This window comes from Erpetoichthys calabaricus, chromosome 1, assembly GCF_900747795.2.
Source record: "Erpetoichthys calabaricus chromosome 1, fErpCal1.3, whole genome shotgun sequence".
Taxonomy (NCBI): Eukaryota; Metazoa; Chordata; class Cladistia; order Polypteriformes; family Polypteridae; genus Erpetoichthys; species Erpetoichthys calabaricus.
In genome coordinates, this window is record NC_041394.2 from 188214124 (window position 1) to 188227036 (window position 12913).

Genomic DNA, 12913 nt, shown 5'->3' on the forward strand with positions numbered 1-12913 from the left:
GGTGTAGGATAAAAGGAAATGTGAGACAAGAGATGCTAAACATATACCTAAAACAGAAATTTGGAGATGAACATGCTTAATCAAGCAGCCACAGAATATAATTCGACCATTAGGAAGCACTTGAGATGAAATAAAGATAGTTTCTTTTTTTTCTTCAAGGATTTGTCCTGAGTATCTTTCTTTGACATTTACATTATCACCTCAGTAGTTAAGGATTTCACATTGATTCTAATTAATGTGAGTGAAGGCATCTACTGATGTACTAACTGATGTAATGGGAAGTCCAGCTGCTATTATTATAAAAAAGTGATTTTACTAGTAATTAAGGGGGATGTAATTGGAGATGCAGAAATGTTAGATGGAAGCATTCTAGACCAAGAAAAGTTAACTATATTGTTGATTTTACCTCCTGTTTTTCTGGCCGTTGAAGAAATGTTGTGCCTGTAAAAGGAAGAGTACAGGATTCCCCTATTTTGTAACACTAATCTATTCCTGAAAACCCCATTGTAAGGTGAATTTTCATAGTGCAAACACATAATTACCATTCATTTAAATGGAAAAAAGTGTTCTCATACTGCAAAAGTAATCCATGTTTTTGCTCAAGTAAAAAATTTATTTAAATTATAAAATTAATCATAAAGACAACTCCTAATAAAACATTTTGCCTTCATTAAATACTTCTTAATTAGGTTGTTTACCTGTATTTTATTGCTTCAAGTTTCATAATCAAAGAAATGGCTTCCCTTCAAACTTTCTTGGCCGTTTACTAGATTTTTCACAATATGTGATTCTCCAGAGGTAATGTGACAAGACATTTGAGCAGTATACATTACATATCAAATGATGTGACATCTAGCGCTGCTCCATCTCGTAGGGTATGGCAACGTTTACTTGGAATTAATGCAAACATGATAATTTGTTAGCCTAGAAGCATGCATTTGAAAATCTTTCTAGACTGAATCTTTGTAAATGCAAAACTTCAAGTTTTTAGTGGTTCATAAAACAGAAAAGGGTATTTAAAGATTTTCATAATGTACCTGAATTTTATAAGGCAACTGTTTATAATTCATGGGAAGCCTGTCATTTTTTTCTTTGTTCTTTTGGCCATTGATGAAAACCATCCACAATCTGGAACTAAAGATGGAATATACACACTTTGTGCTTCCTTTGAGGGAATACAGAGATGGTGGTATAATCCCAATTATTTTCTTACAGAGGATAGAAGTAATAAATGCCTCAATTTATATTGGAGTCCATATTGCGAATGAAGACTTGTAGAGATTGAGAACACTGACTCTGGAAATAAGGTTGGGAAGTGTTCTTTTTGTATGTATTGTGAAGAAAATACATGCTGTGGAAGCCGGGTAAGGTTTGAGGAACCTGTGGGCCCCCATTGAATGTAGACTGTGGATGAAAAGAGGTCCAAATAAATAGTATGCAACAGTGATTTGAAACATAAAAGAAAGAAAAGCTTCTGAGTCATCTGTCTCAGTCACTGGGAATCTTAACAAACAGTGCCAGGTTGATTTATAGAGTTGGAATTAGTCTTACAAACCCAGAAGTATTGTCAATGTCCCTCTGAATTGCGGATGAAAAAAAGATGTCTCCAGTTCCCACATGCTTGACAGAATGTGCAACTGTTTCTAAATGACTTTACAGAATATTTCATATTAAGCATTTAAATAATACTAGGGGTTCAACCCCCATCCCCGGTCACTTCACTCGCCAGCCACTTCACGTTTCTGCTGCCCGCGTTGTGAAGAAGGGGCTGAATGCACCCCAAGGAGACACGGTTGCACCTCCGAAACCCCCTCTTAAACCGTGAGAAATTGGGACACAAATACAGTTTTGTTTTGTTTAATTTTTACCTCCTCTTTGCTCATTCAGCTGCTGGCTTGCTGCTGCCGCCGTGTTGCGTGATCTGCATCTCGCACGGCACCTTGAACATTTAAAAAAATCTAACAACATCACAGAGATGGAGAGTAGATGAGTGTCTTTTGTGTAATTATTGATGTGGAGAATTTGTGACCCTCATATGGGGATGGGCCATGGAGAAGCTAGAGCTTATTCCAACAAATATAGGATGCAATGCAGGAGCACTCCATGGACAGGGTACTAGTCCATCTCAAGATGAATACATGCAGAGAGATAGAGGTGTGCACTGTAATTGTGCTGCTTTTGGGAAGAGAACTCTGTATAAGGCATATTTCTCTGAAAATAAATGGTCATTTGATCCTGAGACTGAGTGTGTGCAGCTGTGTCTGGGGTTTGTGGCTCTACAATTACTCTACAGACCACAGTCTAAATACTAATGGATATTTTTGTGGTAATCTATAAAATAATATTTCTTGTATTTATTTAGTTATTTTTGGGTTATCATCACTAAAAGATAAAATATAAGATTCCATACTATAGTACAATAAAATGTGAAAAGGTGTGTGAGGTGAATAAATGTAAAGCCTCCTTTGCTATAATTGGATGAGATGGGATCAGAAAAAGGTTTTATGTATGGCTTGGTTGCTACTTGCCATGTACAGCTCCATGTATTATGTATACTCATGAAATCCACAGAAGTTATTGATTGCCCTCAGTGTCAGTTCATATTTACAGTGTTTCAGTTACAGAAAAACACAAGAAGGCTGTAAAGGGAATCCTCAGCAGGCTGAAGCTGCATTGCTATTCATAGTCTGCTTTGTTGTGAAATATGTGTTATTTAATTTTAATATGATTTATTGTAACTTTAACAAAATTGTCAGATCTTTGAAATTGAAATCAGTCATTGAAATTTTAAACAGATCCGTTGCCTTAAGAGATCATAGGTAAAAATAGCTTTTAAGAAGTGGTCTGAATGTAAAATTGCATAAATAGCTTTATACTGTATTTCAAGCAAGTTTAATTTTTCTAATACCTTTTTATACACTACAAAAAAGCTTTAAAAATTCAGAACAGTTTTGATTATCCACTTCTTTCTTCCCTTACTTCAAGGGGACTAGTATCTCTTGTTAGCTGCAAATATTGAAGTTTTTGTAAGCCAATGACTGCTTCTGTGTAGAAAGAAAACAAGTGTAATATTTCTGTCTTGAAACAACCACACATGTAATGATTAAGAAATATATTTATCATAATATATTCTTTAATAAAAGAGGCACAATGGTTTGTGTTGCTTCCTTTTTAACAGTGTCCTGGATTTAATTCTCACATTGCTGTATCAGTTTTTGAAGGATATTTCAGACAATTGTCTTTTAAGTTAATTAGCCTGTTAGATTTATTTCAGTTTTTGTTTACTGCAAGTGATAATTTTGTGGTAGAGTTCCAAAATGAATGTGTAAGGTTAATGAGCGTAAGTATTTATATAATGATATATTACGTTGTCTGCATGATACCTTACTTCATCTCGTAATTCAACTCTTGTACTTAATTACAGAATACATTCAGTTAATCCATTTGAGAGTAGTGTAGAAATCCAAATCATTTTCTCAGATTAGTGAGAGTAATATAGTGAGCTCTTATCAGATAAACTCCTTATTTCAGCTTCAGGCTCATAAATTTGATTGTCCCTAAGATAACTTTGTTCTCCAGTGCCAAGGCAGTAAAATGTCTGTATTGATTTGCTTTATCCTAGAACACTGTGCTTTGTTGTATTAGAACTTTAGTATAGTTAAAAATAGTGAATTGCATGTAAAAAAAGCAAAAAACCGTGTTTCCTAAAATCATGTTGTGTATATGTATAATATAAAGTGACCTGGTTCACAGTAAATTATGGACTGTTGATGTAGCATTTAAAACTAAGTGGAGAACAGTTAGCTAATTCAAATGAATTATTTAAACAGTGGAAGCAAGTTTTCTTTAATTGTGACTGTTGGAAGGACAGAAATCAGCTTATATTATATAGATATATACAGACACCTATATGTTGTGTATTTCATTAAGTATAAATTAAGTCCTTATAACAAATTTTGAAAGTTTTTTTTTTTATTTCTCACTTATTTCAATAAAATAAATATATTTTATAGTTATGGTTTGCCTGTCTGTGACTTTTAAAAGCAGTATTTGTATTTGTTGTTCAGGCTATTTACCATCAGACTGAGCAGATGGCAAAAGCAAAGAATGGATCAAGACTACAGTATTGGTAGTTTGGTTTAAGAAATATTCATTTGGCAAGTCAGACTTAACCTTTGTACTTTTTATGCTGCAGATCGCCACCTTGTGGACAGAGTTCAGTCTTTTGTTTTTAAATTGCCTTCTATAGACAGTTGCTGCAGATACTGCTGAAAAGGAAAAAAGTTACAATAAGCACACATAAAGCCATTGTTATGACCTGCTAAAACAATTTGAAAAGGTCAGGACATTACATTTCAGCAACATGATGCCATCTGCAATATATTACATTTTGTCATTTAAGGTTTAATTCAGATAAAATTGTTTGCATAGACAGGGCTTTACATGTTCACATAAATACATCTCCATCTTACATTGTTTATGTTAAGTTCTTTAGCATCATGTACACTAATTCAATATATGTAGCATAACACATACATTTAATTAAATCAACTTTGCACAAACGGTCTAGCATGTAATGCAGTTGAATTTTGAATAACCTAAACTGAAACCAGATTTACTTTACATAGAGAGCTTCAGACACATGGAATAAGTTGGTAAGAGTTTAGGTGTAGGTGTAAAGTTGACTTGGTCTTATTTTGGTGAAATTTGTTAAATACAATTGAGAAGCTTTATTGAGAAAAAGTGTTTTTTGTTTGATTAAATGTTTAGTGTCATAGTACTGTTGTTTTTTTAATGATAAGCTCTGTCAGTTCCCTATTTTGAATGGTTCATTTTGCCTAACCTTTAATACTAGTTGCTTTATCTTGTAGTTATAACAAAAAAGTGTGCACTGTATTATATAGTAACATAAATGGGACAAAGAAGCATTTCTGCTGAATTTAAAGAGCTTATAACTCTAACGAAATAGTGACTGGATTGGAAAGATTCACAAACACATTGTAATTTCCTTTTTAAAATAAAAGTCAAGTTATATGTCTTAGTCTCTAGAACTTTGAACAAGTTGTAGCTATGAATATTGCTTTAACAATGGAATGACTTGCAAAGTGCACATTTTGTGAATCAAAGGTGAAAGCAGTCATTTTTGCTTATGTAATTAATGAAAGGCAATTATATCAAAAGACCACCTTAAATATTTGTGGAGTAATTTTGTCCTTTCTGCTCCTGTATTTTTAATACATTTATAATGCTATTGGTACTAGGTGGGGCCTCGGGCCTTGTAGAAAAGCAGCTGTACTATAGTTCCCCCGTTTTTTTTTTTTTTTTTTTTTTTTGTTTTTAAATATGGGCAAACAGGTTCGTTATTAGTACTCTTGAACAATAGTCTTTACTCGCAGCTCCAGGTCCTGGGTTCAAATCCTCGCTTGGTTTCTGTAGACTTTACATGGTCGCTACATGTCTACATTTTTATTCTTCAGATATTGCAGTTTATTCACATATCCCAAAGGTATGCAGTTTGGGTTGATATGGGAGTATTTGGGTTTGGTTCCTTCCTAGCGCATGATGAAATCAGGATAAGTTCAGGACTAGTACAATTCATTAAATTTGCTAGAAATTGATGAATGTATTATTTAATGTGAATATTTGCAAACTTACAAAAAAACTGGTCAGCATTCAGGCTGCGGAAAGGTAATCAAACTAAATTTCCTTGATTTAAAAAAAATGGAAAAAAAATATTAAGAATGCATTTTCCTCAGTATGAATAAATTAGAATATATTTATACAAACGTCAGTGCTGTAATCTCCTAATTCATGAACTGTTTTAATATTGAATCCTGCATGGAGCTGCCGATTCAGGATCACATTCTTTCTGGCTATCATTGTGTGCAAGCATCTCATATTTCTATTTTTATAGTATTTTATAAATTAATTCTCATGCATGAAGTCATGTATTAGATAGACTGCTACATCTGAAGCTTTCCTTTTCGGGGTTTAGAGTTTATGAAAGTGTTAGTTTTCTTTTAAAGTATGTTACCTCTGATCTGTATGGTTGTGCAGTACTATGAAATCACATTCAGTCTTACGCATGAGACTATCTCATATTTTTGTCTACAATTAAAATGTTGGAAAGACACTGCTATGAATGGCAGCCTACTCTTGTTAGATAGCCAGTTTCTTCTAAGGCTTGTCTTCAGAAATTGGCCATTTACTTCTGTCCAAAAAGATATAGAAGCAAATAGTTGCTTTCAGAAAAGACTGGGAAGAAAAGCTAATAATGTGGGAAAAAATCTGTCTGTGCCAGTATTTCACAAAAATTCATTTCTCAGATTACATGGTAATTCTAGAGGCAAAGATTAATAAGCATTGAATGTGGCAGAGGAAGCAGCTCATTTACAGACATAAACTGTCCATTGAGACTGATGGCATAAATTAATGAATTAATTAGACAAAAACCCTTGTAGCCTTCTGCCCACAGCTGTTTTGACATGTCACTCCTCATTCTTTTGAATGACATTTAAATCATTTGTTTGTGAAATAAATGTGCATTTTAAGTAAATTCTTCTGCAGTGTAGCAAACTGTAATATAAGCAAATCCAGACTTTGTTATGGGACCATTTCTAGAAGGGTGAAAACAACATTGAATTTTTTTGTTTTTGCAAAATAATGTGTTAATGTTGCAAGGCTTTAGATAGCCAAACCAAAAATAGGCTGTTTTTTCCTTCTTGGAATTTTTGTTATTATTGCCATATAATAATACGGTTCAGCTCCCCAGACCCTGAGATTGGATTAAACAGATACTCTTATTCCCCCCTAAACACTGCAAATGCCTTAGGGCAATGGACGCATGGCTCTGGCACAACACGACATAGTTTCTTGGTGAATTTATTTGCTGCTGTTGCCGCAACCTTTAAAATATTTATTTTGCTGCACTTTCTTGCAAAAACTGAAGCTTCTTTTTGAAAGGCACCTTACCAGTGTATAATAAATACCAGTTTAACAATTTAACAGTCCATTTGATATATTAAAAAAATTTCTCTCCTGATCACACCAAATAAAATGCATGTTTTAAATGTTCTCTTACTGTTCTGTTCTAATGTTCTGTCTGTGACTATAGTATAGTCTGTTGTTAGTTTTTTTCTTATTTAAGACCATTTGGTTCTTACATATCCCCCTTTTATTAGAAATTAATAAATCATATTCTGAGTTTAAGAATGAAAAAATTAGATTCTTATGGAAACAAATATATACTAATTACTATACACTGTGATTCCACATTATCCACAACCTAAAAAAAATGATCTGTCATATGATATATGCATGTGCAGTTTGATTAAAAAACATACACTCTTTGAGAAAGAATAGTGTTTTCCACCAAACCCTAAACATTTTTCTTTATAGATTTTTCTTTGGTTTATTTTATTTATGTTTAACATTCATTGGATTGTTTTTAAAACACATCTGTCTCCTCCACTGTAAACCATATTCTGGTTGCATTAAACATACTGTATATACTAGTAGTAAATGGAAAAAAATAATAAAAAGATATTTCATATGCATTTACTTATAATACAGTTGCAGACTTACAGTTACTCCACAGCTAAGGTGTTTGTTTCTTTCCTAGGTAAGTGAAAATGCAAAGAAGGATCTGAAGGATGGGCTGGCTTTGTATAACACAGAGTACAATGTTGGGCTCAAAAATGCATGGAATATTATTCAGGCAGAGGTATGATTATGTATTTTCTTTTTCTAGATTTCAAGAATGCAGTAATCAATCATGTCTTGAATGTGCATCCAAACAGGTTATTGACTTGTTTGAATTTTGTTGTGCACTTAATGCAGTTCATAAGTAGTTTGATATTAATGAAGGAATCAGTATTTCATCTGCCTTGATAGCAATAAGATATAATTTACGATGGCAGATTATATTTAGCTTTAGCACTTTACATATATTTACATTACTAAATTAAGACATAGGGCTTGCATTTCTATGCGAGGTTAGCTATTTAATGCCTGAGTCTGCCTTGCATTACTCTTGCATTCTGTTAGATTATTGGGCACATTAAATCACTTCCCCCATTCCATGTGTATATTCACTTAGCAGAAAGGAACTCTAGTTCTTGTATACCTGCTGGAATATTGTCATCTGTTGTGAATGGATGAATAATGATAAAAATAAATACCTACCCCTCCTTATCTTTGTAATTTAAGTCAGAATAGCCATTTACCATTTCATCTAACATAGTTACAGTCACTATTCTCCTGTGACTTTTATGCTGCCAATGTTGACCGTCCATTCATCCATCTTCCTAACCCACTCATCCAGGGCGTGAGTGCGAGTCAGCTGGAGTCTATCTCAGCAATAAACAGGTGCAAGGTGGGAACAACACATATACACAGATATGCTGTTTTCCTTTATTCATTCAGTGGAACACTTTGTGTAACAAGCTAATGTGAATGCAGTTAATAAGACATAAGTTATGACGAAAGACCTGGGCAATTTAGTCTGTATTGGGACCTGTCTTGCATGACATTTTGTTAGATTGTCTGTATGTGGTAAATGAATAGCTATAAGTATGCTCTGACATTATTGACTTTTTTGCTTCTACAGTAACAAGTCTTTTTTGTTTTGTTTTGTTTTTTGTTCTTGCATTTAGTGGAAGTGCTGTGGGGTGACAGATTACAGTGATTGGTATGACGCTCTCAAGGAACAAGTGGTTCCTGACCGTTGCTGTCAAGAACATTACCAAGATTGTGGCCGCAATTCTACCAGTTTGTTCTGGCCAACGGTAATTTCATCTACAACAAATGTGAATTGTGACTCATTACTGAGAAATGTTATTACAGAATTGTTCGATATTGTGCTGGTTCAGAATGAATGTATTCTGAAATGTTTTTCTAAAGGATTTTGATAAGGATATATTGTAAAAGGAGCAATTTAAAGATTTATATCAATGAAACCGTTTATTTAAAAAAAAAAAAAGTTTTGAAAAAATGCCTGTTATCATTTGAATACAGTTGCCAAGAAATTTTGTTATTGGTAATTGCCTTCTTACATATAGTGTAAATCACTTCAGGTGTCACGAGTAACAATCATATTTTGAGATATGGCAGAGTTAGAGGCTTTGGCTTTCTATTATGGAGGAATATTTTGGACAAAATGAAATAAATAAATGCACAAATAAATTAAAGTACTATTATTATTATTAAAGTGTAATGTGAGCATAAACATATACATATGTCACAAAATTTGTTTTTGTTGTATATTTATTTATTTCATTTTGTCTGTAATTTTCCCCCAAGGGCATCATGAAATACAGTTTGAAATAAAACAGTCACTTTCACTCGTCAAAGTTCATAGGGTGGACTCTAGCACATACTGTGTTTTGATTGGTGAATCACCTTCTGTAGATTGCTCTTGCCTCATTCAATATGTCTGTGTGGGAGATGGACCTAAATGGGATAGTACAACAATTAATTAGAAAAATGTTTACTGCTGCCGATGAAATGGATTCTGCAGAAGTTATTACATATTTCAGAGAGAAAATTGAAGATTAATCAGAAGAAATCACAATGTGGGTGTCGATTAAACTATTTTTAAAAACTCTGAAGAACTGGTGCAACGGACTAGGCTACGCGCCAGTTCAGGAGACAAAGTTACCTGCCCTGGATGCCCATTATTTGACATTCCAGCTGAGTCAATAGTACACTTTGTTTTATGAGGTTTAAAAGTACAACAGATTGCAATTCTATATGGTGTATTAGAGAAGATGATCACAAGGAGAATGAGCCAGTGTGAGATATGGTGAACTGCACCTGTATCAGTTTAGACACTTTGACACGGAAAGCCCAAAGCAGCACCAGCTAATATTTTGAGCTGAATATTTCACTCTTGTTTTATGAGTTTAAAGTGAGGTGCATGTTCGCAGCTACTTTTTCAAACAACTTTACAGCTCTGATCAGTGGCAAACATAATGCTTTCTTATCTGGAGAACACTCTCTAGGCTAAGATCAGTCTTCCCGCAGCATTAAAAATTCCACAAAATAATGTTAAAGATTCATCATTGAAAAGGAATAAATACTCTTACAGAATTGAGATTCATAGAATCTGTTGTTGGTTTAGTTAGCGGAATGTTACATAGTGGGATACAAAAAGGTTTTCTTAAATTCTGTATTTTTCTTCACACTTTTTTTTTTTTTTTTTTTTTTAATGCAGGGCTGCTATGATGCAATCAAAAACTACGTTGCTGAAAATAAGCATGTCTTTGGTATCATTGGAATGTGTATCTTAATAATACAGGTAAATAAATGTTTCATTTTTAATAGCATTAAAATAATTTATTCACTAAGTAATACAACACAAAGAGGAATTTTAATAAAATTTATAGCGTTAAAACATCCCCCCAGTGCAAAGATTTTTTTTCTTTGGGAAATGTTGTTGCGTGAGTGCAAGTGTTTTTCAGTACAGATATTGTTACTGTTTTGTTTTTTTTCTTATATTTTAGAAAATAGTCTAGGCCTGCTTTAAATGTACTAAACAGAAGTCAGTGATTCAGGCTAGCAAGCTGTGAATAAAATGACAAAATTTCAAACCAGAATTTTAAAGCCTAAACGTTCAGCAAGGTAAACTCTTGCAGAGCGTGTTGTAGTTTGCTGATAGCAGAATTGAGTATGAAAAACAAATCTGTGTGTCAAATGTTTGGACCCCATACATTTTGTGAATAGTGAATTTGTGGTTCTGTATCGATTTATGGGAGTATTTACAGATCCTATGGCCAGTTATATAGCTAGACGCTGCCAAAAGGCATCACTGCAGCATATTTACAGTACATTTACTAATTTACATTTACTAATTTTTACAATTTAAATTACTTTATTTGCTTGGCTAACAGCTTCATCCAGGGCAGATTAAAGCAGCTGAGATCTAATTGGTTACATTTCTTTTATTTTTCCAATCAGAACATAGGCAGGTGAAGTGACTTCCTCATGGTCACACAGTTTCAGCAGCAACCTCAGAGTTAAAGTCCAAAGTCTTATTCATTACTCCACACTGTCTATTTGTAAGTTGACAGTCAGTTCAGAGCGGTAGAAAGTTTATTGTGCAAAAGTTAGTGTGATGAAAATGGCAACATAGCGCTCCAGGTAGGTGTCCAGATACTATGTAAAATTCACACTAATGACATTACTAAACAACAACAATAAGCTTTCACTTTGCTTTCTGAATGCAGTGACTGGTGGTTCGCAGCCATTCATATGCATGTTAAAGCAATTTTCTCTAATGTCTTTAATTTTATAGTTAAGATAATTGAGACAAACAACATACTAGAATGCTTTATGTAATTCTTTGTGGTACTTCAATTACAGCTCTTTCATGTAAATGTGCTTCCTAGTTTAATTTTTCTTTGGTTTTACTTGTGGCTTACAGAACTTCTAGATCATAGCGAGTTAGTTTGCATGCAGTTTTCCCCATACATTCTGGAAAGTATTGAATTAGACTGCATCCAGCTGACAAGATCCTCCTCAATGTATCCAGGCTCAGATGAACACAACTGCAGGAACTTTCTACTTTCTCGTAGTCAGATGCTGTGTTGTTTAAGTGTATTAGCAATGAGTCAGTTTGCTGTGTCAAAGTTAAATCCCCAGTGCTCTGACAGCAATTGCACAGAGTAATACCAATATCACCCAAATATCCCTGGTTTCAACATTGTCTCAGATGGAGATCTCATAAAACTGCTCAAAGTAATTAAAAAATGAATTATCTGCACTGTCATCCATAAATTTACAATTTGTTTATGTTTGTACACAATATGCTGCATGGAAAATTTGTACTGTTTACAGCATTCTAGTCTGGACTAATAAATTCTGTTCACTGAATTTTAAATAGGCTTTAGACCTTGTTTATAAAACATTTTAAAAAATAAATATCCAAAATGAAGGAGGCAGTTTCCAAAGGCATTTGTCATAAGTAGAAATAGTTAGTAAGAATATTATATTTGGATGCACCAGTCCCTTAATGCGTCAGTCTTTGATGTCCATAGCTGCCCACTACTATTCACATGACAACAATCATCTGCTCAGGAACAACACAGAATGTTCATCACCTCTTATGGTTTGAATTAATATTGTGTGTCTGTCTAGAATATAAAAATATTTCAGTTGGTAGGGACCAACTAATGGCGGAACATACGATCATCTGTTTGTCACTTTAGGGAGACATCAACTGAGTTTTTAAAGCTAGATTAGAGGATTTGGTTCTTTCCTTTATGGAAGGATCATTCATCGTCACTGCCCTGGAAGTCTAGTGTTGCAAAAAAAGCATGTTGCATTCTAGTTTTTGTGCTGTCTTTCCAACATCTATGAATGTAGAGGATTTGGTTCTTTCCTTTATGGAAGGATCATTCATCGTCACTGCCCTGGAAGTCTAGTGTTGCAAAAAAAGCATGTTGCATTCTAGTTTTTGTGCTGTCTTTCCAACATCTATGAATGAATACATGATTTACTCCTTTTCTGCTTTGCTGTAGTGCTAGCAGTTTTCAGTAGTACTGATAAAGTGCGAACATACAACATTTACCAGTAATAAGAGGAGGGTTAAAGATACCTCTAACCATGTTGTTTTCTTGTGATGTGCTTCACAGTTTTTTACAAGAGTCTGCACATGTAGCGAGTTTCAGTATATTGCATCGGCCATTTTCATAAGAAGCAATTGAAAATGTATTTTTTATTTAACAATATTTGAATGGAGTGTTGTTTTTTTTAAACCTCTGAATGTTTAAATGTATATTGACTTGTTGCAATTTGTGAATCAGGTCTGACTTGCATCCTAAATTACAGACTGCTAAATAAGGTAGTCTGTCCAATTTTTTTTTGGTACTTATATATTATTCACTGTTAAATCTGGTAAAATAGCATGAAGCAC

General features: G+C 33.7%; 1 protein-coding gene across 3 annotated transcripts in view; it reads left to right on the forward strand.

Moving 5' to 3' along the window:
* LOC114658133 (tetraspanin-9-like) overlaps window positions 1–12913 on the forward strand; it is a 318249-nt gene that overhangs the window by 298131 nt on the left and 7205 nt on the right. For all 3 annotated transcript variants that reach the window (XM_028810215.2, XM_028810207.2, XM_028810197.2), the window contains 3 exons: window positions 7622–7723; window positions 8655–8786; window positions 10214–10297. In XM_028810215.2, coding sequence (XP_028666048.2) covers window positions 7622–7723; window positions 8655–8786; window positions 10214–10297 — 318 coding nt within the window. The remainder of the gene's footprint in view (window positions 1–7621; window positions 7724–8654; window positions 8787–10213; window positions 10298–12913) is intronic.